Below are 26,843 nucleotides of genomic sequence, written 5' to 3' on the forward strand. Positions count from 1 at the left end.
AGTGAAGCAGAGGGGGGAAAGGGGGATGCCCCTGGCTCTTCCACTACACTCTTTCCCCCCCTCTTTATGGGCCACATCCAGCGATGCTCAGGAGTTACTCTGGCTTTGCACTCAGGAATTACTTTTGCCGGTGCTTGGGGCACCATGTGGGATTCGGGGGATCAAACCCGGGTTTGTGGTGTGCAAGGCAAATGCCCTCCAAGCTGTACTATCACTGCAGCCCCCTTCCATTACACTGTTGGCTCACTGAACCAAAGCCAGAAAACAGACTTTTAGACTTCCCAGATGAAGTGATAAATCCTGCATTTAAGCTTCTCACTGTTTTTTGTTTACTTTTTTTTAACAGTGACGAGCACTCAACTTATAAGAGATATATGCTTTCACTGAACTATGTGTTTGTTTTCCTCACTATTTTGAAGAGTCAAAAAGTATATTTGTTTTAAAATTGATCCTTTGATCCTTAGGGCCAGAGTGATAGTACAGCAGGTAGGGCATTTTCCTTGCACATGACTGACTGGGGTTCAAACCCTGGTATCCCATATGGTCCCTTGAGCAGCGCCAGGAGTGATTCCTGAGGGCAGAGCCAGGAGTAAGCCCTGAGCACCACTGGTATGGCCGAAACAACAACAAAAATAAAATAAAAAACAAAATCATCTCCTATTTTTACCAAGTGCAACATGCACACGATTGTAAGCACTCGTTGATATTTCAAAGCTCTCTCTTTATCTCCCCGTCTCTCTAGAATCTATATTCATTCCTTATATTCTTTCCATATTTCTTTTTTTTTAGTGGTGGAGGACAGTTGTTAGGACCATACCCAGAGCTGCTCAGAGGTTACTCTTGGCTCTGTGCCTGGGAGTGACCCCAGCAGTGGCTGCAACAGTGGCCAGGTGAACACACGAGGTGCTGGGGACTTAAACCAGGGCTGCCTTCCCTCCTGCCCTATCTCTGTGGTTCCGCTCCTTTCCAGGTGTCTAAGTGTTGCACTGTTTTTCTTGATGTACTACTTTCAAGTACACATTTTAAAAATTCTGTTTAGATCACAGTAAGCCATCTTTCTTTTAGGATCACTCAGATTTTTTAAGCTGAGACCAAGATGAAGATCTAAATGCAGTTAAATTTTTCGTTGGTACTGATTATATCTTGGGAACATTTCTATTTCCTTGGAAATCAGGAATCACTCTTGAGACCTGAGTAATCTCCCTCCCGAGGTGCACACACGGTGACTGTTTATTGTATGTGAAGTGGACGGATGTCCCTTCTTGACCCAGGAACCAAGAGGCGGACTCTGTTCTCTTGCAGAAGCTGTTCCCAGCCCGACAGAAGCAGCAGCAGAGGCAGCAGCAGCTGCAGGAGAGAGGCCTGGGCCCTCCCACAGCTGGGCAGTGACGTCTGGGTTTACCTTCTCAAACCTGGACTTCACATTTTCCATCAACGTTATCAGCAACTCTCCTGCTGCTAGCTGGGTGGAAGGATAGCGCAGATTTTTCAGGCCATCCACTACAGTCATTACAAACTGGCAGAGCTCGTTAGGACTGAGAAACACTTCAAAGACCTGAGATAATATAAAGAAAATGAACTTTCAAGACACTCAAGTGAAAGAAACTTGAATAGGAAAAAATTGTCTTAGACCTGGAGCGGATAGTACAGCGGGGAAGGCGCTTGCCTTGCATGTGGCTGACCTGGATTCGATCCCCAGCCTCTCATATGGCTCCCCAAGCACCACCAGGAGTAATTCCTGAGTGCAGAGCTAGGAGAAAGCCCTGAGCATTGCTGGGTGTGACACACTTCCCCCGCCAAAAAAAAAAAAAAATTCTTGGCATCTGGGACCCGACACCAATAATAAAGTAGGGTTTCTTATTCTCCCCTAAGCCCTAACATAGTGCCTAGGACCTAATAGATACTTACACATTTGTTGCATAATAAATATATGTAAAAGTGTGTCTTGGTGAATCAACCACACTCTGCTGCAGTCCATATTTGGGACAAAGGTTTGTTTCTACTGCAGGTGGGCTTGAAAAGCCATTGACAGGAGCAGAGCTTGTCTGAAGAGAGAACTGGACAGGGATGCTGACCCCACTGACAGGTTCAGCCAACCATTAGTGAACAGGTGAAAAGAAAACCTCTGTGGCAGCAGAGATACGCTAGCAGGAAGGGTGTTAGCCTTGCCCATGGCTGAGCTGGGTTCAATTCCCTGACACCTCACTTGGTCCCCTACACCTGCCAGAGTGATCCGTAAGCACAGAGCCAGGAGTGACTGAGCACTGCTGGGTGTGGTCCAAAAACCAATAAGGAATAGGTGAACAGATGAGGTGTGAAAGAGTCATGGTCCCTTAGCTGGTTCCCTGTATGGAATGTTCTAGTCTCTGCACAGTTTCATGTGTTTGGTTTATGAGAAATTACCAGAACTTTTCCCAAAGGGGCCTTGCCATTTAACATCTGCACAAAGAAAACAGATGTATGACACTTCCTGTCCTTCCCAACATTTCAAGTTGTCTGGCTGTAACATGTCTGCCCTCGGGTAGATCGAGAGCACCTGAGCAATCTGGAAGTGGTATTTGTAGAACTGCTTAACGCTGTAGTATTTCAGGAGCTTGCGACACTTTTTCATTGCTCTTCTAAAGCTTTCGTAATTTTTCTCCTCATGAGTAATATCTGAAAAGAAAATACAAACCATTAATACATCTGCCTTAGGTTTTCCTCTTGGTTTTCCAAAGTGATCTCTAGGTTGAAGTGAACACTAAGATTATCATCTTTCTCTTTTTCATTTGAATAAAAATACCCACAGGAAAGTGTCTATTGATCGCCCTAAATGCTGATTTGTTTTACCTGTTGTAGACCAACACAGAGAAAGGGGCTGAAAGAAAACATGATATAGGAATACACCAAAGCATTCTAAGTCTTTCCCTGACTTAGTGAGGACCTTTGAGGGGTATCCTATAAAACTGATCTCCCCATGAAAAATTGCACAATTGTGTACAGGTCTGACAATTCTGATATTAGAACTCTGTGTCTACTTTATTTTTTTAATTATTTTTATTTTTTGCTTTTGGGGTCACACTCAGCGATGCTCAGGGGTTACTCCTGGCTCTGCACTCAGGAATTACTCCTGGTGGTGCTCGGGGGACCATATGGCATGCTGAGCATCGAACCCGGGTTAGCTACGTGCAAGGCAAATGCCCTATTCGCTGTGCTATCCCTCCAGCTCCTCTGTCTACTTTAGCTGCTCATTTTTTCCCCCTGTTGGGTCACAGTCAGCAATACTCAAGTCACTTAGGGGGACCATGCACTGCTGGGGACTGAACCCAGAGCTCTCAAATGCAAAGCCTGTGCTCTAGCCCTTGGAATTCTCTCCCTAGCTAACACTTTTGCTTCTTACTCTCTCTGCCAATTCTACACCACTTTTTTTTCTCCTGTTTTGCTGTGACTCGTGGTTGCTGGAATTTTTCTATTGGTTCAGGATATTGTTTTTCCATCTAGATAAAGAATTCTTTAGGGGACAGGACCTTGTTTGTCTTGTTTATCAATACATTGCTGGAACAATAAGGGATTTATAAATATTTGCTGACCGAATAATCAGCTGTTCCATTTGTTGTGTCTCTTGTTAGACACTGCTCTTACTCAGAGCCTCTCAGATCTGAGACTTGTCTCAGGATGCACAGAGCTAGGCAGGGAGATTTCTTGGAGGGGATTGAGCAGATGGATACCCCAGTGATTCGGTGGGGACTGAGCAGAGAGATATTTGAGTGGTGAGGTGTCTGGGGAGATGGTGAGAGTGCAGGATTTAGAAATTTTCCCCAAGTCTCTCCTCTCTCTGTTTCTGTCTCTGTCTCTCTTTAAGGGGGCCACCCCAGCAGTAGCTCAGGACTCACTTTTTTTTTTTTCTTTTTGGGTCACACCTGGCGATGCTCAGGTGTTACTCCTGGCTCTGCACTCAGGAATTACTCCTGGTGGTGCTCAGGGGACCATATGGGATGCTGGGAATCGAACCCGGGTCGGCCTCGTGCAAGGCAAATGCCCTACCCGCTGTGTTATTGTTCTAGCCCCAGGACTCACTCTTGACTCTGCATTCAGGGATCACTCCTTATGGGACTTGGAGACCATACAGGGTGCCAGGGATCAAACCTGGGTTGGCAGCCTGCAAGGCAAGTGCATTACCCACTACACGTCTCTTCGGCCCCCACCGCACCCCCACGTCTCTTCTGAGGAAGTCGATGAGTCGCTCTGTGACCGCAGCTGCTGGTTCTCTCTCCTTTTCAAATTCCTGCTGCGGGCTCTCGCTCAAGCTGCTACCTTTGCCTCGTTTGTTCTCCTCACTACATCTGCTAGTTAATTTTCAGATTATCTCCAGAAACGTGTTTACTGAGCCCTGCTTGTTGAATTGATTCTTTACTCCTGGTCCCCAAAATCTCTCCCTTTACAGCAGTGGTCTTTGCTTTTAATATGTGTTTGTCACCGTGTGACTCCCCTGACGCCCTCCTTCGAGGCCTCTCCCCCCAGAACCTGATTTAAGGATCGGACTCCTGTGCTGATTACTGTGCAATCCCAAGGAAGTGCTCAGTAAATACTTAAGGGAGAGATCAATGAATGAAAGCCCAAATGATGGCCATGTTGGTCATTTCTGTCCATCTACACGGTCACGTGTGCAGACACATCCACTCAAGGGCCATGCAGATGGCCATCACCGACAGATCGAGCCCAGTGTGATGATTCAAATTACTAACTCGGGGGCCGGAGCGATAGCACAGCGGGTAGGGAGTTTGCCTTGCATGCGGCCGACCCGGGTTCGATCCCTGGCATCCCATATGGTCCCCCAAGCACTGCCAGGAGTAATTCCTGAGTGCAAAGCCAGGAGTAATCCCTGAGCATCGCTGGGTGTGACCCAAAAAGAAAAAAAAATTACTAACTCACTGTTCCTTGATCTCGGAACGTGAACCCCGTGTCACTCTCTTTACTAACTTCTGCTAAAAGAATGCCAGGGAAGCCCGAGAAATAGCTCAGTGTCCTGAGTGTGTGCAAAGCATGTAGGAGGCCTCAGCTTGGTCCCTGGCACCCCACTGGCAGCCAGCAATCCCGATACTGCAGGCTGTGGGCCCCAAAATTAAAAACCTAAATTGGCTGAAACAATAAAAGAGGGTGGGCGGTACGAGTGCAGATGCCGGGTGTGTGCGCATGTGTGCCGGAGGGCTGCCCAGGGCCCTGCTGGCAGCAATGGAGCCTCACATTTCAGTCTCAGGGTGATTCGCAGCAGGTAGTGCATGCCCTCGGCAGCCTTCTCAGCCACCTCCGTCACTGGGTCCCCACAGAGCAGTGCCATCACCGCCACGAGGTGGCCAAGTCTGTGAAAGCGCAGGGGAAGCTGGTGGGGGAGAAAGAGAAACACACCTTTAGAACGCGTTTACACTTGCTCCTTTATTTTCAGGCCACACCCAGTGGTGCTCAGGGGTTCCTCCTGGCTCTGAACTCAGGGACCACTGCTGGCTGTGCTTGGGGGACTATTCGGGATGCCAGGGATTCAACCTGGGTTGCTGCGTACAACACAAGTGCCTTACCTGCTGTACTCTGACCCCAGAATTTTTTTTTTTTTGCTTTTTTTTGGTCACACCCAGCAATTCTCAGGGGTTACTCCTGGCTCTGCACTCAGGAATTACTCCTGGAGGTGCTGGGGGGACCATATGGGATGCTGGGAATTGAACCCGGGTTGGCTGCGTGCAAGGCAAATGCCCTACCCGCTGTGCTATTGCTCCAACCCCCCCAGAATACATTTAGTTCCGTAGAGTAATGCCGCTTTCACCAGCTACTCAAGAAAGGTGTGAGGGTATATTCAGTACTGTATCTCTTTAGATGTTACATGTATAAACATAAAACATCTAGCAGATGATATGAAACGGCAGAAGAGAGAACTATGGTAGTCACTCTGAGTACAAAGTCATTAAGAATCAAGTATGTAGGAACTTATCAGTGTTATTTGTCACGAAAAAGTTGGATACAAAGGTGAGGGGTACCAACATTATTATTAAAACTTTAAGGTACTGGGGCTGGAGCCATAGTACAAAGGGTAGGGCACCTGTCTTGCACAAGGCCAACCCGGATTTGATCCCCTGTGTACCATATAATACTCCGAGCATTACCAGGAATGATTCCTAAGTGTAGAGCCAGGAGTAACCCCTGAGCACTGTTGGGCATGGTCCCCAAACAAACAAAAACAAAAATAATTTAATTATTTACATCCTTACTATGGAAAAAATTAAGAAAGCTGGCAAACCAACAACAACAGCAACAACAACAACATACACACAGCACACACAAAATGTCTGATGGCAAATTATGCTCTTAGCTTAACCACTAAGTGGTTAATTGGTTCTTGAACATTCTCCTCATTTATTTTCTGTCTTTTCTTTTGGGTAGGGGGGTCATACCCAGTGACCCTTGGGAGAGCATGTAGCGCAGAGACCAAATCTGGGGCTCCTGCATGTAAAGTGTATGCTTCAGCCCTTTGAGCCACTTCTGGAGTCCTGTTCTTTATTTTTAGTTTGATTTGGGCCATACCCCCTGGTGCTCGGGGCTACTTCCCAGTTCAGTGCTCCAGTCCATTGAGCAATCTCCCTGACCCACTACTCTTTATCTTCGGAAGTTAATTTAAGAATATGTAAGAAGTTAAGAGTAGGGGGAAATAAGATATCAAAACTCACTGGATGGGACTAAGGGGGTAATATAGTGGGAAGGGCACTTGCTTTGCACGCATCTGACCCGGGTTTGATCCCTGGTGTCCCATATGGCCCCCTGAGCACTACTATGATAATTCCTGAGTACAGAGCCAGGAGTATCCCTTGAGCATTGCCAGGTGTGGCCCCAAACCCAAAAGTGTATAGTCCAGTGAAGACTATACCCTTAAATTGGGTGAATTCTACTGCATATAAATTATAAACCAACAAAACTGATTAAGATTAACCATCCTCAGAAAAATCCAGAAGACTTTAGAAAAAAGAAAAAAACAACAACCAAAAAAAAAAAAAAGAAAAATCCAGAAGACTTCACCATGTGAAATTCTGAATATAACTGTCTGGGTGTTCCCAGACTCCCAATGACATCTATATTAAGTACCCCGACATTAACAATTCTCCCTAAGAAGATCTCTACGGTCTCGAGAGAGATCAGTAGAGGCAACACGAGAGCTCTTCTCTCATCAGCAGCCCAAGTAAGAGGCTGTGGAACACAGGAGAATCAATGCATTGCTGTAAACAGTAGTCAGTGAGGACTGACTAATAGGGTAGTAAGTGGTGGCCAGAGTTACCTGTTTTCATTGGCAAAAAGGGAGAAAAAAAAGGAAGTTGTATAGTTTAATCAATTGAATGTAACTTCAATAAAGAGATGGGAAGTTTAAATATATTTTCCATTTATGTATTTATTTATTTATGTCTGTCCACAGTACATGATGCTCAAGGGTTAGTCCTGGCTCTGCACTCAGGAATCACTCACTGGCAGTGCTCAAGGGATGGCTGTGTGCAAAGTGTGCAAAGGGTGCAAAGCAAGCACCTAATCTGCTATATTATCTCTCCAGCTCCAGTTTAGATATATTTTCTTTTTTTTTCTTTTTGGGTCTCACCTGGCGATCCACAGGGGTTACTCCTGGCTCTGCACTCAGGAGTTACTCCTGGCGGTGCTCAGGGGACCATATGGGATGCTGGGGATCGAACCTGGGTTGGCTGCATGCAAGGCAAACGCCCTACCCGCTGTGCTATCGCTCCAGCCCCTTAAATATATTTTCAGTGTAAAAAATAAGAATACTAGCAGAACCTCATACTTTCAGGCATGACTGTTAGAACCACATCTGTACCAAGTCCAAATTCTTGGACCAGGTAGAACATGATTTGCATGAGAAAGCCCCGGGTTCTATTTTGAACACGACCTGGTCCACTGATTGCAGACAGGAAATGAACCCCTGAACACGGAGCCCTTCGTAGCACCTGAACACGGCTGGACTGGACCCCAAAAGTTCAGAAAACAAAACAAAAGAACATGCTATTTAATTCTGGCGTGGAATGTCCCTACCCCACCAACTTCTCTTCCACCCCCTGTGCCTTTATTGGCACAATGAAGAACAGAAGGTTCTCCTGGGTGGAGAACAGAAGATTCAATAGTTAGAAGGAAAGGGGAAAAGAGATTTTCTGATGAAAAAAGGGACAGTTGCAGTAAGGAAAATCAATTTTGAAGAACTTGTGATGGGAATTAGAGGAGAGGACTGAGGACAACTGAGAAACAAGAAAGTGAAAGAGAAGAGAGAACTGAAAATGGAATGGAGCTCAGCAGTGGAGCATACACTTCACATACATGACCCTGGCACCCCCTCCCAAGCAGCCCCCCAAATAAAGAAGAGGTACCAAAGAACCACTTTTGTTGAAATGTTGTGAGATATTTAAATGACTTACTGGGATATGCCCGTTGCTCTTCATTACTTTGGAGATCAGGCCCTGAAATATTTCCAGGTCACATTTATTCATTCATTCAAGAGCACTTGTTGTGGGCTGGAGCGCTAGCACAGTGAGTAGGGCATTTGCCTTGCAAGAGGCCGACCTGGGTTCGATTCCCAGCATCCCATATGGTCTCCTGCGCACTGCCAGGAATAATTCCTGAGTGCAGAGCCAGGAGTAACCTCTGTGAATTGCCAGGTGTGACTCAAAAAGAAAAAAAAACATTTTTTTAATTAAAAAAAAAGAACACTTATTGGGGCCGGAGCGATAGCACAGCGGGTAGGGCGTTTGCCTTGCACGCGGCCGACCCAGGTTCGATCCCCGGCATCCCATATGGTCCCCCAAGCACCGCCAGGAGTAATTCCTGAGTGCAAAGCCAGGAGTAACCCCTGAGCATCGCTGGGTGTGACCCAAAAAGCAAAAAAAACAAAAAAAAACAAAACAAAACAAAACAAAAAGAACACTTATTGTATTGCTATGTTCCAATTCTTGTGCTAAGCAATGAGGATGCCAGATTAATAACCACAGTATCTCAAGCTGCTCAGATTTTACCAGAGTGGCAGATCAATGAGCGATGCTAAGTGTTCCGTTCAACTTGGCCACTGAAGAGTCACCAGTTTACAGAGACACGAATAGGAAGGACAGCAGTGATAAGAAGATGTCATTGGAAGGACGGGGCCAGAGTGATAGTACAGTGGTAGGGTAGCTGTCTTGCATACAGAGAACCCTAGTTTAATCCCCGACACCCCATATGGTCTCCTAAGCCCTGCCAGGGGATGATCCCTGAGCTCGGAGCCAGGAGTAAGCGCTGAGCACCACTGGCAGTGACACACACACACACACACACACACACACACACACACACACACACACAAAACCAAAGTAAAATAAAATAAAATAGGGCTAGAGACACATTACGGTGGTAGGGCACTTGCTTTGCATGCAGAGAATCCAAATTTGATCTCTGGCATCCTGTACGGTCACCTGAGCCTTCCCAGGAGTGATCCCTGGGCACAGAGCCAGGAACAAGCCCTGAGCAACAACAGGTGTGCCCCCCCAAACAGGGGGAGGGATGGGGGAAGGAGATGGCACTGGATCTGTTTCCCCCTGTCATGGCAGGGTCACTGACCTTCAAGCTGAGATTTATGGATAAGCTCTTCAGAACTTCAACAATGCAGGTGGTGGCCAGCATCCGCTCAGAGTGTTTGTCTGTCTGTAGCCAGGGGGACAAGTGCTGTGGAAACGAAAGGGCGGTTTACTGACTCGGTTTATCAGGAGCATCCGGGATAACACCTTGCTTTTATTTGGAGGAGAATGAGGAGAGCTCTGCATGCTGCTGCTCTGTCTGAGAATATCTTCCCGCAGGATGGATCAGTTTGGAGTGGAAAAGAGTGGGTGGGATTTCAAACAAGGGCCAAAGACTCAGGAGGTTCAGTGAACTGGCTCCTGCGGAGGCTGTTTGTCTAGGCTTATTTCCCCTGTATCCTACGGTAGCCTATTCTTTCTCCCACTCAATTGTGGGTGCTCTAAATCTTTCTACTTTGGAAAGAAAGAAAATTAGTGAGAGGCTATGAAAAACCTCTGAGGGTGGGGAGATTGCATGGGCCTCAGTGATCGGGAGGGACTCATGGGAAAGATCTGAGGATGAGTTTCATAAGAAAGATATCTCAGGCGGAAGAAATGGCTTGCAGTAAGTTGCCAACCCAGGTAAAGCACATGTCTTACTCACAAACCCTTGTGTTCATCTTCGGCACTACAGAACAACACTCCCACCTCCACTTGCCACTCCCCCCACAACACACACACACACACACACACACACACACACAAAGAACGCTGTCACACAGAATAGTACAAGGAACAAATGGATAAAGGAAAAAAAAACTGATGTGTCTGGGGTGGGTGACAATAGAAGCTGAAAGACACAGGCGAGGATTGAAAAACATCGTTGTTAAGGTTGATTATGCCAAGGACAAATGTCCATCTGTACTTAGTGCAAAGAATTAGGAACAGTTTAAAGGGTTCACTTCCCTCCGGGATATCCTCATTTTAAAATAGAGAACAAGATAGACTTGTTTTTTCCCTTTCCAATTTTGGGCCACACCCAACAGAGGTAGGGGTGTGGCCAAGAGCATCAAGTCACTCTTGGCTTGATGCTCCAGACTCTGGTTCTAGGGACCAAACACAGACTTCCTGCATGCCAGCCACAAACTCCACTGAACTATCTCCCCAGTCCTTGGGCAGGGGATGTTCGAAGGGTAATGAATATACCCTAAGGATGGAAGGGCACAGACTGGAATGGGCGCAGTCACAGGGTACAAACAGGGGCTCTTTAAAGACTAATGAACCGGGGGCTGGAGCGATAGCACAGCGGGTAGGGCGTTTGCCTTGCACGTGGCCCACCTGGGTTCGAATCCCAGCATCCCATATGGTCCCCTGAGCACGGCCAGGGGTGATTCCTGAGTGCATGAGGCAGGAGTGACCCCTGTGCATTCGCCGGGTGTGACCCAAAAAGCAAAAAAAAAAAAAAGAAGACTAATGAAGCCCCCCCCTCATTTCCCTTCAGGCAATGAGGTATTTACTGATAAGGTTGCTGTGTTTGTAGGTCTCTAAATGAAACCCGGAGGCAGTACACAAAAATCATTTAAAGGATAATGATAGCGACTGCTTAAGCCATTCACTCAATGCTCACAGTAAATATATTCACTTTATTTACTTACTTTTTACAATCCCCATTTAAAGGTGAAGATATGGGACTCTAGGAGATATTACTTGCTGCATTTATAACTATCAGAGGGTGGGGAATCAGAATTTAAATTAGGTAGAGTGTTTGCCTTGCGCGTGATACTGGGTTTGATTCCTGGCATCGCATATGGTCCCCTGAGCACCACCAGGAATAGTTCCTAAGTGCAGAGCCAGGAAGCAGTAGCCCCTGAGTACTGCCAGTACTTTTGTTTTGTGACCCCAAAACAAAACAAACAAAAAAGAATTTAAATCCAAGTCCGATTCAAAATAGGTACTTAAACTATTATGCTGTAGCTAAATCCTCATTTTGTTCTTCCACTTTCACCAGCTAATTAATTGCCCAGTCTCCCCTGATAACCTGGTTTACCTTGAAAATGTTGTCAAGATTTTCCAAATGTGGATCGCGTACCACCAACATCTGGAGCATCTCAAAGAATTGCTGAAACGTCTGTATGCAGAGATCCTAAAAAGGCAGAGAGCCAGGGATGCCCACCTCCCCCCAGCCCCCAGAAGTTCCCAATGCCACACCTCTCCCTGTGATCTGAAGCAAAGGTTCAGAGGAGCAGGACCAGTGTAAAACCCTGGCAGGCAATTCATCTCATGGTGTGGAACAAAACATCTTCATTTCAAAAGAACACATCTCAGCTTTACTGGAAACACAACCAACCAATCCTGACTATGATTTTGGTAACTCCCTACGGATCATCAAGGTACACTTTTTCCTTTTCTTTTTAATTGAATTACTGTGAGTTACAAAGTTATGAAGCTATTTGTGAATGGTTTTAGTCATATATTATTTCAAGAATCCCTTCACCAGTGCCCAGAACTCTCGACCAATGTCCCCAGTTTCCCTCCCATCTGTGTGGCAGGCCCCATTCCCCTCCCCCATTGTCCTAATGTGCCCTTCCCTAATTTATCCCACACACCCTGCCCCAGTGCCAAGCTTCCTACTGAAGACCAGTTCTCCTGCTCTTCGTTTCAACTGCCATTGGGCATGTGATATTCCTGTGCAAGGTTTCTTTCTATCCCACAGATGAGAGATCATTCTGAGTCTGTCCATCTCCTTCTGCCTGATTGCCCTCAACATGAAAGAGAGTTGGTTTTTTTGCCTTTTTCACGAGAGGGGCCACACCTGGCAGTGCTCAGACCTGATGGTGCTCATGCAAGCAGGAGTTGGGGCACTCGGGTCACGCCTGTCAGAGCTCTGGGAGGCCTTTGGGGCAGGTGCTAGACACACACTCCAGTCCTTGAGCCACACCCTTGGCCCCATCGAGATATTCCAAAGTTTGACATGTGAGACTTGGATCTGAAACAAAAGGGAACCAAGTTCCCTTGGGCAATTATTTTCCAGCCAGTTTAACCACAGAATAAAATCAAGGCTTTGTACTTTCTCTTCCTTTAACATGAAAACTTTCCTTCAGATACCTTCTCTTCAACTTTTACATCAGAAAGGCTTCTCACGTCTAAGAAGAGTTCTCGTCCCACTCTTCATACTCTGCTTTCTCCATTTTGTATTTGTCAAGCTACTCAGACCAGCTGTCATATTTATCAATAATCTATAATTCTGCTCTAGGATATACGTAGGCTGGAGTGATAGCACAGTGGGTAGGGCGTTTGCCTTGCAGACCTCCGACCCAGGTTAATCTATATTTCTGCTCTAGGATATACATGGGCTGGAGTGATAGCACAGCAGGTAGGGCGTTTGCTTTGCACGCCGCAGACCCAGGTTCAATTCCTCAGCCCCTCTCAGAGAGCCCAGCAAGCTACCAAGAATATCTCGCCCACACAGCAGAGCCTGGCAAGCTACCCGTGGCATATTCGATATACCAAAAATAGTAACAACAAGTCTCACAATGGAGACATTACTGGTGCCCACATGAGCAAATCGATGAGCAATGGGATAACAGTGACAGTGACAGGATTTATGTGCCAGAAACTGTACTGCTGCATCTTGGCTGCCTACCATGATGCTGAGCCTAGGGAGACCCCAAATATCTGCTAAAGAGATCAATGAACACTCCCACCATATTTTAAAGTCAAAATCAAGGTATCTTAGAAGGAAGGGAAAAGGGAAGGAAGATAAAATAAGGGCACAACAGCCCCGACTCTGTTCACCAGGCTTCCCTCCAATTTTGCTTTATCGTTAGTTCTTCCCCCCAAAGTCAAACATCTCCGAAAAGGTCCAGATTAACAGGCCCATGGCTGGTGAGGTTAGTAAAGCAAAGCCTGAGTTACCTCTGAGTTGTAGGACCCACTTGGCACTGCCTCTACTGAGGGCAGAGTGATTACGCTTGTGATGATAAGACGGAGCAAACCCTCTTTATCTTCAGAGCCAAACAGCAAACAGACATCTCGGTAACTAAGGAAAGACAGTTTGGAAAAGCAGCAATGTAGGGGCAGCAGGAGCAGACACTGGTGAGCCGGGACTGAAGCCACACCAAGGTTAGGACAGGCTGACTGCAACAGCATTCTGATGGAAGGAAACAATGGCATGGCTTGTCAAGCCGTCAATCAAATCTCAAAAGGTTAGAGATGAGTTCATGGTTTGGAGCCTCCCTCTTTCTCCCGGCTTCCTCTGCTCCCGCTTCTTCCAGGTCCCCCAGTTCACAAACAGAGGGCGGCCGGTGTGGACTAAGGCAGGGACTCCTGACCCTCAGTACTCACTTGGCCCTGTTGTATGTTTGTCAGTTTGGCGTATGGTGAGTTGAACCAGTCTCCAAGTGGAGAATTCTCTCGGGGCCTTGAACCAGTGACTATCTGGCCCAAACCTCCCAAAAGGTAACAGCAGGCAGCCCTGGAGATTTCTTAGACAGTAGGACTCCACTGCACGCAGCAGAGAGGGGAGTGACAGAAGTGAACTCTGAATATCAATAAGGTCTTTCTAAAAAGGTTTTTTTGTTTTGTTTTATTGGTGTTGTTTTTTATTTGTTTTGTTTATGGGTCACATCCGGTGATTCTCAGGGGTTACATCTGCCTCTGCACTACAGAATCATACCTGCTGGTGCTCAGGGGACCATGTGAGATGCTGGGTATCAAACCCAGGTTGGCTGTATGCCAGGAAAATGCCCTACCTACTGTACTATCTCTCCGGCCCCTCTAAAGAAGTTTTTATGGGTGGTATCATACATCATCATCATCATCATCATCATCGTCATCATCATCATCCCGTTGATTGTCAATTTTCTTGAGCGGTCTCAGTAACATCTCCATTCATCCTAGCCCTGAGATTTTAGAAGCCTCTCTTTACTTGTTCTTCCCAACGGTGCCGCATTGGAGGCTCTTTCAGGGTCAGGGGAATGAGACCCATCATTGTTACTGGTTTTGGCATATACAGTATCATACATATTAAGGTTATTTCACAAAAAATTTTTAAAAATTTTGCTTCCCCATCCTCACCTAAATAGTTTCTACAAGTTATGGAATGAGTTCTACGTAAGGTGTTGAAAGTTGTGTGTGTGTGTGCGCGCGCGTGTGTGTGTGTGTGTGTGTGTGTGTGTGTGTGTGTGCATGTGCACACCCGTGCATTGGGGTAGAGGGGCATGTGGCTATCACCTGAGAGCAGAGATGGTGACAAAGATCTCCTGGCGCACAGGGCTGAATAATTTCCAAGGAATATGCTCTTCCACTAGGATCTGCAATGAGAGGGAAAGAACTTTAGAGTTGAGCACACATCAAGTCATTAAGTCAGATGACCAGAGAATGAGTGGGCAGCAAGGGCAACAGCCACACAGTGGCCCGGGCTAGGAGTTGATTCTCTGGAGCCAGACCCCGAGCTGTGGTTTAATGTAGAGAATACTCTGCCTCTCACAAGGTGTCTGTACCGCTGGACTTATTCAACCTTTCTCCTTTTCCTTATTCGTAAAATGAGACACTATGCCACTTAACTTCCTGAGCATTTCAGGAACTAATTCATAATACCCAGCAGCCCTCAATAACTGTTAGTGTCTGTGATTCTTGATTTTTATTATTAGTGATTACTCCCAGTTTAGGCATCTTAATTTCTCTTCCTACAAAAGCAATCAGCTCAGTTATGATGCCTATTACGCTCTGAAGTTATCTGTCCTAGAAGCGAAATAATTTCCAACTTCTAAATGAGCCAAGGGGGTGCTTCCCCATTCTGCTGGAAAATCAGCAGTATGACAGAGAGCAAAAGGCAGGCTGTGCGCAAGAAGGCAGCCTGGTTTGAGAGCTGGCTCTGGCCCTCGCTCACTGTGTGGTCCTAGACGTAGGGCTTCTCCATGGCAATTTCCTTCTCTGCATCTCAGAGTGTTGACGTGGGGTGCAGATGTCAATGGCGGTAGTGGGCATCTTACTGGATTGGCTCTGGAAACTGTCCCTAATGAGCAGTGGACACCTCATAGCCAAACTGCACTGAGCCATTCTGTCCCACCCAGCACAGCTCATCTCCCCAATAAGGTTCTCTTGGACATTTGGAATTGGGACAAAGAGCTTCCATTTCAGCCAGGCCGGTCTCCTAAATCATCATCATCATCATCATCATCATCATCATCATCATCATCATCATCATCATCATCATCATCATCTTGTTGATCGTCGAATTTCTCAAGCAGTCTCAGTAACGTCTCCATTCATGCTAGCCCTGAGATTTTAGAAGCCTCTCTTTACTCGTCCTTCCCAACGATGCTGCATTGGAGGCTCTTTCAGGGTCAGGGGAATGAGACCAATCTTGTTACTGGTTTTGGCATATGAATACGCCATGGGGAGTTTGCGAGGCTCTCCTATGTGGGCAGGAAACTCTCGGTAGCTTGCCAGGTCCTCCCAGAGGGACAACTAGGCTATAAGATGTCCAGGAGCTTGGTTTTATAGTCTCTGGGTGTTGGCCATTGGTGGGATTACACAGCACTAGGGGCAGTTTCTGGGTGTGACTGCCTAGCTACTGGAAAATGTGGAATCTGGGCAGAAGAGGCCCAGTCCTGATCTGAGCAGCCTTGGAAGTCTCAGCCCCGGGTCCCACACACCTGGGTTCCTCTGCCAGTTCCTTCATGTGTGAGGCTCATCCGAACATGTGGAGAGGGGCCTTGAGCGTGGCTGTGGCTAGACTCCGGAGGTCTTCGGCCGAGGGGACTCTGCTGGGGGTGGGGAGGGAACTGAAACCCACCGCCTCCGAGGGGTCCCGGGGAAGACAGCCAGGCATGGAGCAAGAGGTCTCCTAAATGGGAATTTTAAATTTGGGAACCCTGAACCTATGGTCAAGGTAACAGAAGACCCATTTGGAGAAACGGAAATGAATGTACAGGAGCAAAAAGAAAGTTCTGAGTAGACCTAAGGGTTTTTTGTTTCTTAATTTTTAATTAAAGAACTGTGACTTGTAAAGTTATTGGTAGTTGAATTTTCGGCATATAACATTTCACCAATCCCACCATCAGTGTCAACTTCCCTATGCCAGTGTTCCCATATTCCCACTCCATCCCAACTCCCAGGCCATCCCCACCTGTGAACTTGACAGGCACATTACAGAGTTTGAGTGGCTGCAGCTTAGATCTCATGTTTTCAGTGTCGTTGAGGTCTAGGACTATACCGCTCACCCATATCACCATGTAACTGAAGCCCGGATGTCTGTTCACCCATTACCGCCTGACCTCTTTCTCCACCCCCTTCATTTCTTTCCTTCTCTGTCCTTCTCTCTAAATACTGGGGGTCCAAAAGTCACTAACCCCCTTTTTACTATAGTTCCTGATCCAGTAAGATTTTGATGGACTATTTCATTATTCTGATTCTACTACTTTCTCAGAGCAAGCCGTTCTTCCTGTCATAGGATTCTGGGAGAGAAATTTCTATTTTTGTACATCTCTTTCTCTTATCAGAAGTCAAATCTCCCTGGGAATTCAGAAGTAGTGCATGATGAATATTACCAACGTCCCTTAATTGCCCTTTTCTATTTTGTTTTTTTTCTTCTCTTCTCCTTTTCCAACCATTTCTCTGACCCACATCCTGGGGCGGGGGCAGCTTTCCTGAAGGCTTCCAAGATCATTTTTTTAAGGATCTCGCTTATTATTGTGTCTGCAGAGCATGGGCATGGGGACAAAGCAGAAGGCCCCAGCTTCAGCCTCTCAGGGACCTACTTAGCCAAATCAATTGAAGTCAGAGCATTGCCATTAACACCACTGATAACAATCTGGCACTGTGGCATTAAAACTTGAGCAGATTGGGGGGGAAGGAAAAAAAAAAAAACACTTGAGCAGATTATCTTCCTTGTTCAAAGGACACACATGCACAGCCTTCATTTGTCCTCTATGAGGCCCTTTCCCCGGGCTCATAAAAACACAAGCCTTTCCCTCTCCTTTATTTACTCTCCTACACCCAAATAATGGAGGTTTCTCTGATTCTCTATCCCTGCGGGCATATGGCCTTCGTGGGATAAAAACAGCGCCGGAAATGAAGAGATATGTAGCCCCACTGCTACAAGTACATAACTCTCTCTCTCTCTCTTTTTTTTTTCCTTTTTCCTTTTCCCTTTTTTTTTTTTCTTTTTCCCCCTCATCCCCCTTCCAGCGCCTCATAGTATGGTGTACGCCACGTCGCGTCGGCCAGCGTGGGGCTTTTGCTTAGTTCACAGTCCAGAGAGGTGGCTGCTACATTAAACCTTCAATATTTCAACAAAAACTTACTGTTATTATTTGGAGTTTCCCCCCAAGTCAGACCTGTTTAAAAGGAACCGCTTCACATTGCTGACAATTATAAATATTAAGTCGCGCGGAGAGAGAGTTATGTACTTGTAGCAGTGGGGCTACATATCTCTTCATTTCCAGCAATGAAAAACTAATTATCAAATGTAGTAGGTCTGTCTCTCTTGGGTGGAAACTCCAACAACTATAGTGAGTTTTGTGTTGAATTATGGAATGTAATCAAGGTAAAGAAAAAATGAAGTAAAATTCATTAGTTATACAGTAGGGGGTAGGGGGTGGGGGCGGGGGGTATACTGGGGTTTTTGGTGGTGGAATATGGGCACTGGTGAAGGGATGGGTGTTTGAATATTGTATAACTGACATATAAACCTGAGAACTTTGTAACTTTCCACATGGTGATTTAATAAAAAGTTAAAAAAAAAAAAACAGCGCCGTTGGTTAAGCCACCAAGTCTGCCAATCCTACTGTACTTTGATCTACCCGAACCACTTCTGGCAGAATCATCTTTGGCTCTCTCTCTTAAGAAATCGGTTAGGTGGGGCTGCAGCAACAGCACAGCAGATAGGGTGTTTGCCTTGTACACGACCAATCCGGGTTCAATTCCCAGCATCCCAGATGGTCCCCTGAGCACTGCCAGGAGTAATTCCTGAGTGCATGAGCCAGGAGTAATCCCTGTGCATCACTGAGTGTGGCCCAAAAAGAAAAAAAAATGGGTTAGGATGAAATCTCTATTATTTGATTCATTATGCTAAATTCTGGGACGTTAAGATGAGAGTTACGTTATGTTTATGAAGTATTTGTATAGGAGCTTGGGGAGATAACCACCCAGATCACATTTCCCTGGAAACCGGCTCTACTTAGCAGGGAGTAGAATTGGTCAGAAATGGCATCAGCCCCATGTGGCTCTGTCCCTAGCTTGCTGCAGGCAGGGAGAACTGTGCCAATCAGATGTTCTCTTCCAGACCTTTTTTTTTTTTTTTTGGTCTCTTTTTGTTTTTTGGTTTCTGAGCCAGCCCTGATGGTGCTCAGGGCTTAGTCTTGGCTCTGCGTTGAGGAATCAGTCCTGACCATGCTCAGGGGACCCTAGGGGCTGCTGGAGAGGGCACCTAACAGGGCTGTGTGCAAGGCAGGCATCTCACTCAATGTATAGTGCCACGGATCTCGCTGGCCCCCAGATCTGAAATGTTAAAGTGATACAAATAGGTCTGAATTGTTTCGGCAGATAAACCTCTGCCACTGAGACCCTGAGAGTTGTTTGCAACTTGCTCTTCCAAAGACTTAATTGGTGAACCTCATCCGTAGGCTTGGTGCTGGGGGCAGGATTGTCGCTCCTGATGGTGCCTGAGGATCGTGTGATGTCCATAAGCAAAACTGGGCGGCCAGCATTGGAGGCCGCCTGTAGCCAGCCCTCTGAAACACTCTCTCTGGCCAGGAAGCATTTTTTAAAAAATAATGATTTTTAATGAAATCACGGTGAGATAGACCCCTACAAAGCTATTGATGATTAGGTTTCAGTCAAACAGTGCTGGTGTCTAGCGCTCAAGCGTGTGTGGGCCAGGAAGCATCTTAACTATTCTCAGCAAGAGGAGGTATTCTGTCTCAGAGCTTCACAAAAGCCTGACAGGTATGACTATTCCCCTGTTCCAGAAGAAGCTGGAGGCTCAGAGAAGGTAGCCGATTTCTCTCAGATCACACAGGTTATGCTGAATGGAACTGGAATTAGAAACTGTGTCTTCTGGCTCTTGAAACAGCTTCCATTCCATCTTTCTGTTCCCAGGAACTTTCGGACGACTTACTAGGACAACTGGATAGTTTTTTTCAGAGTAGTTCAATCCACTGAACTAACTCAAGCCCTCTGTCCTCTGATCTATCTTCAGCATACTGATAAGATAAGAGGCTAAGAGAATTGTTACTATAGGAGAAGGCACAAAAAAAAAAAAAAAGAAAGAAAATGTTGGCTAACACACTGAAATTGCATGGTTCCATGAAGTCACAATACTTACATACAGGACACCCACAATGTCTGGGATGTGCGTGTGGATGAACAATTCTACAGTTTCATCATATGACAGAGCTTGGCTGAGAGTAGACAAAGATATCAGAAAGGTCAGCTCCTCTTGTTCACTCTAAATTTGTGGAAATACAAAGTTATACGTATCCATATATCCACTGTACATCTATTACACGTCTACATTAGAATACATACTTAAGTGCTTTGTAAATTAATCTATTTTTTATTTTAATAAATCAGATATTAATAATATGATTATTACAGAGGGCTTTTAAGTTGGGGGAGGGTCTCACCAACATCTGCTAGGGGCTATCAGAGCTACACATGGTGGTTCGAGGGAGGGTATGCAGTGTCAGGGATCAAACCTGGGACCCTGTGCATACCAGGCATGACTTCCAGCCTTTTGAGCTATGTCTGGAGTCCCTAACTGTAGAGGGATTAAAATTTTTCTTTCAATTCTTGGGGATCACACTTAGTGATCCCTAAGTATCACTGGGCTCGAACACAGAACCTTATTAGATCTGAACCACCAGGCTAAGTATCACTGAAGGAGGCAATGGATGCCCCCCAACACTATAGAGTGTGACCCCTATAAAATAAGAGATATAGAAGGAGAAATCACTGAGGACAATGATTAGGGAGAATTTGTTGCAATAATCACATCTCATGAAAGTCCAGGTCAAACAAGAAACTATGGGACAGGAGGAAAGATGTCAAGATAGAGGGTAAAGCAGACGGGATATACCTTTTGCTCATCAGACAAGATTAAAAGCAAAAACATTAATATTGATTTCAGATGTTGGTAAACCACTGAACACTCAACATATTCTGCTGATGAGAGTATAAATAGTTTTAACATTTCTGGGAGATAATTTTATAGTACCTATTTAAAAGCTTTAAAAAGGTAATGTCTGCAGCAGTGTTCACAATAGCCATAATCTGGAAACAATGAGTTCCCTTGAACAGATGACTGGTTAAAGAAACTATGGTTCAACTACATCATGGAATACTATGCAATTGTGAGGAGAGATGAAGTCATGAAATTTGCTTATAAATGAATGGACCTGGAGAGTATCATGCTAAGTGAGATAAGTCAGAAGGAGAAGGACAGACATACAATGACTGCACTCATCTGTGGGATATTTAAAAAAAAAACCAACATAGTATGAGACTGACATCAAGGATAGTAGAGAGAAAGGCCTGGATGAATGGCTCATGGTTGGAAGCCTGCCCCAAGGGCTGGGGAAGAGGGCAGTTGTGATAGAGAAGGGACCAGTACGACAATGATGGCTGGAAGGGATCATTCAGGATGGGAGATGTGTGCTGAAAGTGGGTAAAGGACTAAACATGATGGCCTCTGAGGTAGGGGGCAGGGAAGAGTGAGACACAGAGAGACGGAGAGAGAGAGAGAGAGAAAGAGAGAGAGAGAGAGAAGAAGAGAAGAGAGGAGAAGAGAGGAGAGAAAGTGCCTGCCACAGAGGCAGGTGAGGGGAGGGTGGCAGGAATGATACAGGGATACTGGTGGTGGGAAATGTACACTGGTGGAGGGATGGTGTTTGAACACTGTATAGCTGAAACCCTATCACGAAAGCTTTGTAACTGTTTCTCACAGTGATTCAATTAAAACAATAAAATTTTTTTTAAAGAGGTAGATGTCCAGGCCAGAGAGAGTGCAGTGGGTAAGGTACTTGACTTGTATATATACCAAATCTGGTTTGATTCTCAGTACCACAGATGGGCCCCTGGGCACAACTAAGTGTGATCCTTGAGCACAGAGCCAAGAGTAAGCCCTGAGCCCAGGTGGGGCCCCCAAAACCAAACCAAATCAAATCAAAAATAGATATCCTTTGACTTTGCAAAGCCACACCAAGAAATTTACCATAAAGGATCATTTGGGGGCCCAGAGAGATCCATATAGAAAAATCTTTGAAAGCATTAGGGAGATGACTCGAAAGGTGGGGGCCAGGGAATACGGCTCAGCAATGCACCATACACCTTCCGTGGTGAGGCCCTAGCTCAGCAAAACCAAACAGCAAAGCAAATTATTGTTAATTTTCTTTTCTTTTTGGGTCACGCCTGGCAATGCACAGAGGTTACTCCTGGCTTTGCACTCAGGAATTACCCCTGGCGGTGCTCAGGGGACCATAGGGATGCTGGGATTCGAACCCGGTCGGCCGCGTGCAAGGCAAACGCCCTACCCGCTGTGCTATTGCCCCAGCCCCTGTTTGTTAATTTTTTTAATGTTACAAGCATTTGCTACACATGGAGAAGTAAGTTGGACAAGTCAGGGAGGGCTTGTGCATACCTTCAGCTGGCCCCTGAAAGCCTCCTGGACCCAGTGGATCATTTTCTCGATGGCATCCTCACTGAGGTAGGTCTGGGAAGTAAGTGGTCCAAGACTATCCGGGGAAGATGCGTGGACTGTAGGTGGGAATCCAGACAAGTCAAAAACAGAAGGAAATGATCCCGACTGATACCTCCACACCGTGTGGGTATGTGGTGTAATGGGGAGAAACCTTGGTGCCAAGACAGACTGCTCTAGCCTCACTTTTTTTTTTTTTTTTTTTTTGCTTTTTGGGTCACACTCAGTAATTCTCAGGGGTCACTCCTGGCTCTGCCCTCAGGAATTACCCCTGGTGGTGCTCGGGGGACCATGTGGGATGCCGGGGATTGATTTCAGCTCGGCTGTGGGCAGCGCAAACGTGCTCCCTGCAGTACTGTCGCTCCGGTCCTAGCCTCACTTTTGTTACTCTCTCTTCCCTTCTCAGAGTCTCAGTTTTCAGAGCCAGTGTGGAAGGACAGTGGGTACGGTGTTTGCCTTGCACACGGCTGACCCAGGTGTGATCCCTGCCTCCCACAAACACCACCAAGAGTAATCCCTGAACTCAGAGCCAGGAGTAAGTCCTGAGCACCACCCCAAGCCTGCCCCTCCCTGACCCCCAAATCTCAGTTTTCTCAAAGACAAACTCAGTGTTCTCCAAGGGCCTCCTAAGGCTCAAACACTTCTGATCTGTAGTCTAATATTTGTGATCATAGGCTTCACATCTCAGTTTGAGACTAGTTTTGAGTTCTGGCTTTCTGACTTATTAGTTGGATGATAACTTGTAACTTATCAAGTTAGTTTGTCTTGGAATGTTAGCTTCCTTATCTGTAAAATAGGGTTATTGTGGGCATTAAGTAGGTTCCTTAAAAAAGGCTTAGGCCAGGATTTGGCCCATAGTAAGTCAACGGTAGCCACTCCTATTCCAATGCAGAATATGACTCTGCAGTGATGAAATCTAAAGATACAGCTGTGACCTTGTCTTTTATTCATCTCTTCCAACTGGACTGGGCTGAAGTGAGGATACTTACTTCTGGTCCTGGGACATACACTCAATAAGAACAGAAGCTCTGAGAGCTGGAGAGTGGGTACAGCGGGTAGAACCCTTGCCTTAAACCGCCAGTGCAGGTTTGATCCTTGACTTCCCATAAGGTCACCTGAGATCACCAGGAATAATCCCTGAACACAGAGCCAGGACTAAGCCCTGAGCGCGGCTGAGTGTGGCCAAAAACCAAAGAAAGAAAAAAGAATAATCTGAGCTCCAGACATCAAAGAGAGAATACAGGGGAAAGGTGCTTGCCTTGCATGCAACCAACCCTGGTTTGATTCCTGGCACCAGAGACGGCCCTCCTAAGTATTGGCATGAGTGATCCCCACACACAGAGCCGGGAGTAAGCCCTAAGCACTTTGGGGTGTGGGACCCAAATAAATACTCCTCCCACCCCCGCTCCAAGAATCCCAAATATTAAAGCTCCAAAAATTAAAAAAAAAAATAAAGCATACACAAGCAATGTTGCAGAAGCAGTTCAAAGGGTTGGTGCACCTGCTTTCCACGTGAGAGTCCCAAGGGATCACCACATGATTCTCTGGCAGTACCTAGAGAAGGCACTGAGCAGGGCATAACCCTGAGAACTGCTGGGTAAATCCCCCATGCCCCCACTACACACACACAAAGAACACAGCTTTAGGGGCCGTCTGCCTACCTTGATTCCTTGCTCTATTACTTTCTAGCAAACTAACTTCCTTTTTCTGTGCTTATTTATTTTCAAAATCAGGATGAAACCATTGGGCTGACTTCATTGGACTGAAATCTATGCCAAGGGCGTACCGGATATAGTCCTTTGCTCATGGAATGACAAGGTTATAACAACCTCATTTTGCTCTATTTTGGAGGGGGGGTCACACCCAATGGTGCTCAGGGGTTATTCCTGACTGTACACTCAGGAATTACTTCTGGCAGTGCTCAGGGAACCACAGGGATGCTGGGAATCAGATTTGGATTGGCCGCACTCAAAGCAAATGCCCCACCCACTATATTGTCACCCTAGTCCTTCATTTTCCTCTTTTGTAGTTTTCCATCCTTACTTTCTCAATTTCCCATTATCCCTTTTTTCTTATAGTCTTTTTAGCCCTCAGACTATGCAGGTCTATAGGATTATCTCTCAGGACCAAATTTAGGGTTTGTTTTTTTTACATCCAAAATAATGTAGAAACTTCTTGTTCTCGCCACCGCCCACCTTGCCCCCAACGGTATCCCTGCTTTAAGGTTAGGGACAAAAATCCACGGCCAAAAGTCTAGAGGGCTGGGAGATGGCTCTAACAAGTGGCGCACGTGTTCTGCATGCAGGAGTCCTAGGTCTGATCTCTGGCACTGGGTGGTCTCCGAAGCACTGAGTTAGGAGTAGCCCCTGAGCAAAGCAAAGCACCCCCCGCCCCCAAAAAAGGAAAAAAAAGGCTACTTCAGGACTGGTCACACTGCAACTGCAACTTAACCTGAAAAGAGAGTCCCTTTCCCACCACCCCATCCCCTTTAGAAAAAATCCCATCTTGTTACCTGCAAGTTCCAAGATACTGAACTGTTTTAGAGTGTCATCTAAATTGCTCAGCTGCAAATCTACACTCCCAGAGTCACTGTCAGAAGCATAAGGAATCACTACTTCTTCCCAACCACTTGTCCTAGAAATGAAGAGAAAAATAGAAAAAAGCATTACAGACTGTGCCTGGCTCATCATTCAAGTCAAACACATTCAATATCACTTCTCAGGAAGGCACTTCATTTTTTCCCCCCAACTAATTAAAAAAATAATTGAAGCATCATGGTTTGCAATACTAAGATTAATGTTTCTGGTTCACAATGCTACAGCCTCATTCCCACCAGCAGAGAGCCCATGTCCCCCCCACACACTGTCATTTGATTCCACCCTGGCAGTAGTTCTGTTGGCAGCACCACAGAAGTATGAACTGTTCACCAATGGATTTATGAAGCCCCTCCCCACCCCAAAGTTACTTTTTTAAAAAAAATTTTGGACCACATCATGCCACCCTGTAGCTTACTCCTGGCTCCCCCTCGGGGGTCAGTCCTGGTGGGGCTAAAAGGTGGGGGTACCAGGGATTGAATTCAAGTCAGACTTTACCACTGTACTGTCACTCTGGCCCTGGCTTTCTGATTTTGATCACAGTATTTAACCATTACCTAACTCCCTTGTTCACTTGTGCTTGTGGGCTGTCTCCCATCAGACTATAAGCTCCACGAGGAATAATCTTGTCTACCTGGCCAGAGCTGAATGTCAACGAGGCTTGTGGAGAGTGAAAGGATTGCTAGGAAATACTAAGCCGCTATGTAGAGAGACTGAGTAGAACCCCTGCCCTCACCATTTCCACCGACCTCCCCTTCCTCTTGCCTTCTCTTTTGCTTTTTTTTGAATACACCTCTTCTGAAACACCATATACTGGTCTATGATATTCACCAGCCACTACCTAGTTCTTCCTGTTTAAATTTAAGCAATACAAGGGCAAGGCGCTTTGTTCCTGAATTTATTCGCACAATTGCAAAAAAGGGATGGGAATGAGGGTGTGTGTATGTGTGTGGGGGGAACAATTTAAGTTTTTGTGCCTTTCACAATATAAAATGTGCAGACAAGACCATTTCACGCACAAAGAGAAATTAAATCTAATTTCTATCCTATTTTCTTATCTTTTAGTCGAGCAACAAGGCATTAAATCAAGCTCTTGGGGCTAGAGAGATAGTACAGCAGGTAGGGCACTTGCCTTGCATGTTGCTGACATGGGTTTGATCCCCAGGTCCCATAAGAGTGATTCCTGAGTGCAGTCAGGAGTAAACCTGGAGCATCAGTGGATGTGGCCCCAAATTCAAAATAAAATTAAACAAATCAAGCTATGGTTTGAACCATTTGCTGAGTCTATAAAATAGACCCAACATGGCCCAAAACTCCTATTGTTACTTGAGAAGAGCTATGCACTAGCACCCCATCATATATTTCTACCACACAGTGAGTACACGCAACCATAAAAAGTATAAACAATAGTAAAGTGTAGCAATCAGAAATGAATAGGTTTTTGTTTTCATTCTATTTTATTACAAGCCACCTTAATTGTATTATCTTTTATTTTAAATAGCAGTATTTAGGGCTTCAGAGACAGTACAGGAGGTTTCCCTCGCCACTGGCCAGGTCACTCCTGAGCATAGAGTCACCTCCCCTAGTTCTATTTAAGTCAATCTTCAAGATTGTTAAATTGCATTTAACAATTGACTCTCACTAGTCAGCTGAGATGGTTCCAGCACATCACTGGCAGGACATCTTACTAAATTGAAAGATCTTTTTATAAATCTAGATTATCAGTGTCCTATGATTTGTAGAAATTCTCTCTGATTCTGCCCTGTCCAAAGCCATATCCACTAGCTACATGTGGCTAACAATCAGTTGAAATGTAGCTAATACAGGGGCTGGAGAGATAGTGTAATTGGTAGGGTGCTTGCTCTACACACAGCTGACCCTGGTCCCCCGGATCCCGCCAGGAGTAAAGCCCGAGCTCAAAGCCTGGGACTGTCTATATTCATAATAGGCACAAACAAAGATTATGAAGTCACGTTGCCTTGATTTATATCTTAGGGCTTCCAACTCTTTTAA

At 45.8% G+C, this 26,843-nt stretch overlaps 1 protein-coding gene across 1 annotated transcript in view; it reads right to left on the bottom strand.

Moving 5' to 3' along the window:
• Positions 1 to 26,843, bottom strand: part of MROH8 (maestro heat like repeat family member 8) — a 62,223-nt gene that overhangs the window by 34,746 nt on the left and 634 nt on the right. The window contains exons 3-12 of the mRNA XM_055139942.1: positions 24,749 to 24,870; positions 22,180 to 22,295; positions 19,867 to 19,989; positions 14,769 to 14,848; positions 13,452 to 13,575; positions 11,584 to 11,679; positions 9,601 to 9,705; positions 5,224 to 5,359; positions 2,537 to 2,655; positions 1,403 to 1,555 (exon numbers count right to left, since the gene is read on the bottom strand). Coding sequence (XP_054995917.1) covers positions 1,403 to 1,555; positions 2,537 to 2,655; positions 5,224 to 5,359; positions 9,601 to 9,705; positions 11,584 to 11,679; positions 13,452 to 13,575; positions 14,769 to 14,848; positions 19,867 to 19,989; positions 22,180 to 22,295; positions 24,749 to 24,870 — 1,174 coding nt within the window. The remainder of the gene's footprint in view (positions 1 to 1,402; positions 1,556 to 2,536; positions 2,656 to 5,223; positions 5,360 to 9,600; positions 9,706 to 11,583; positions 11,680 to 13,451; positions 13,576 to 14,768; positions 14,849 to 19,866; positions 19,990 to 22,179; positions 22,296 to 24,748; positions 24,871 to 26,843) is intronic.

Source organism: Sorex araneus, chromosome 5 (genome assembly GCF_027595985.1).
Source record: "Sorex araneus isolate mSorAra2 chromosome 5, mSorAra2.pri, whole genome shotgun sequence".
Lineage (NCBI taxonomy): Eukaryota > Metazoa > Chordata > Mammalia > Eulipotyphla > Soricidae > Sorex > Sorex araneus.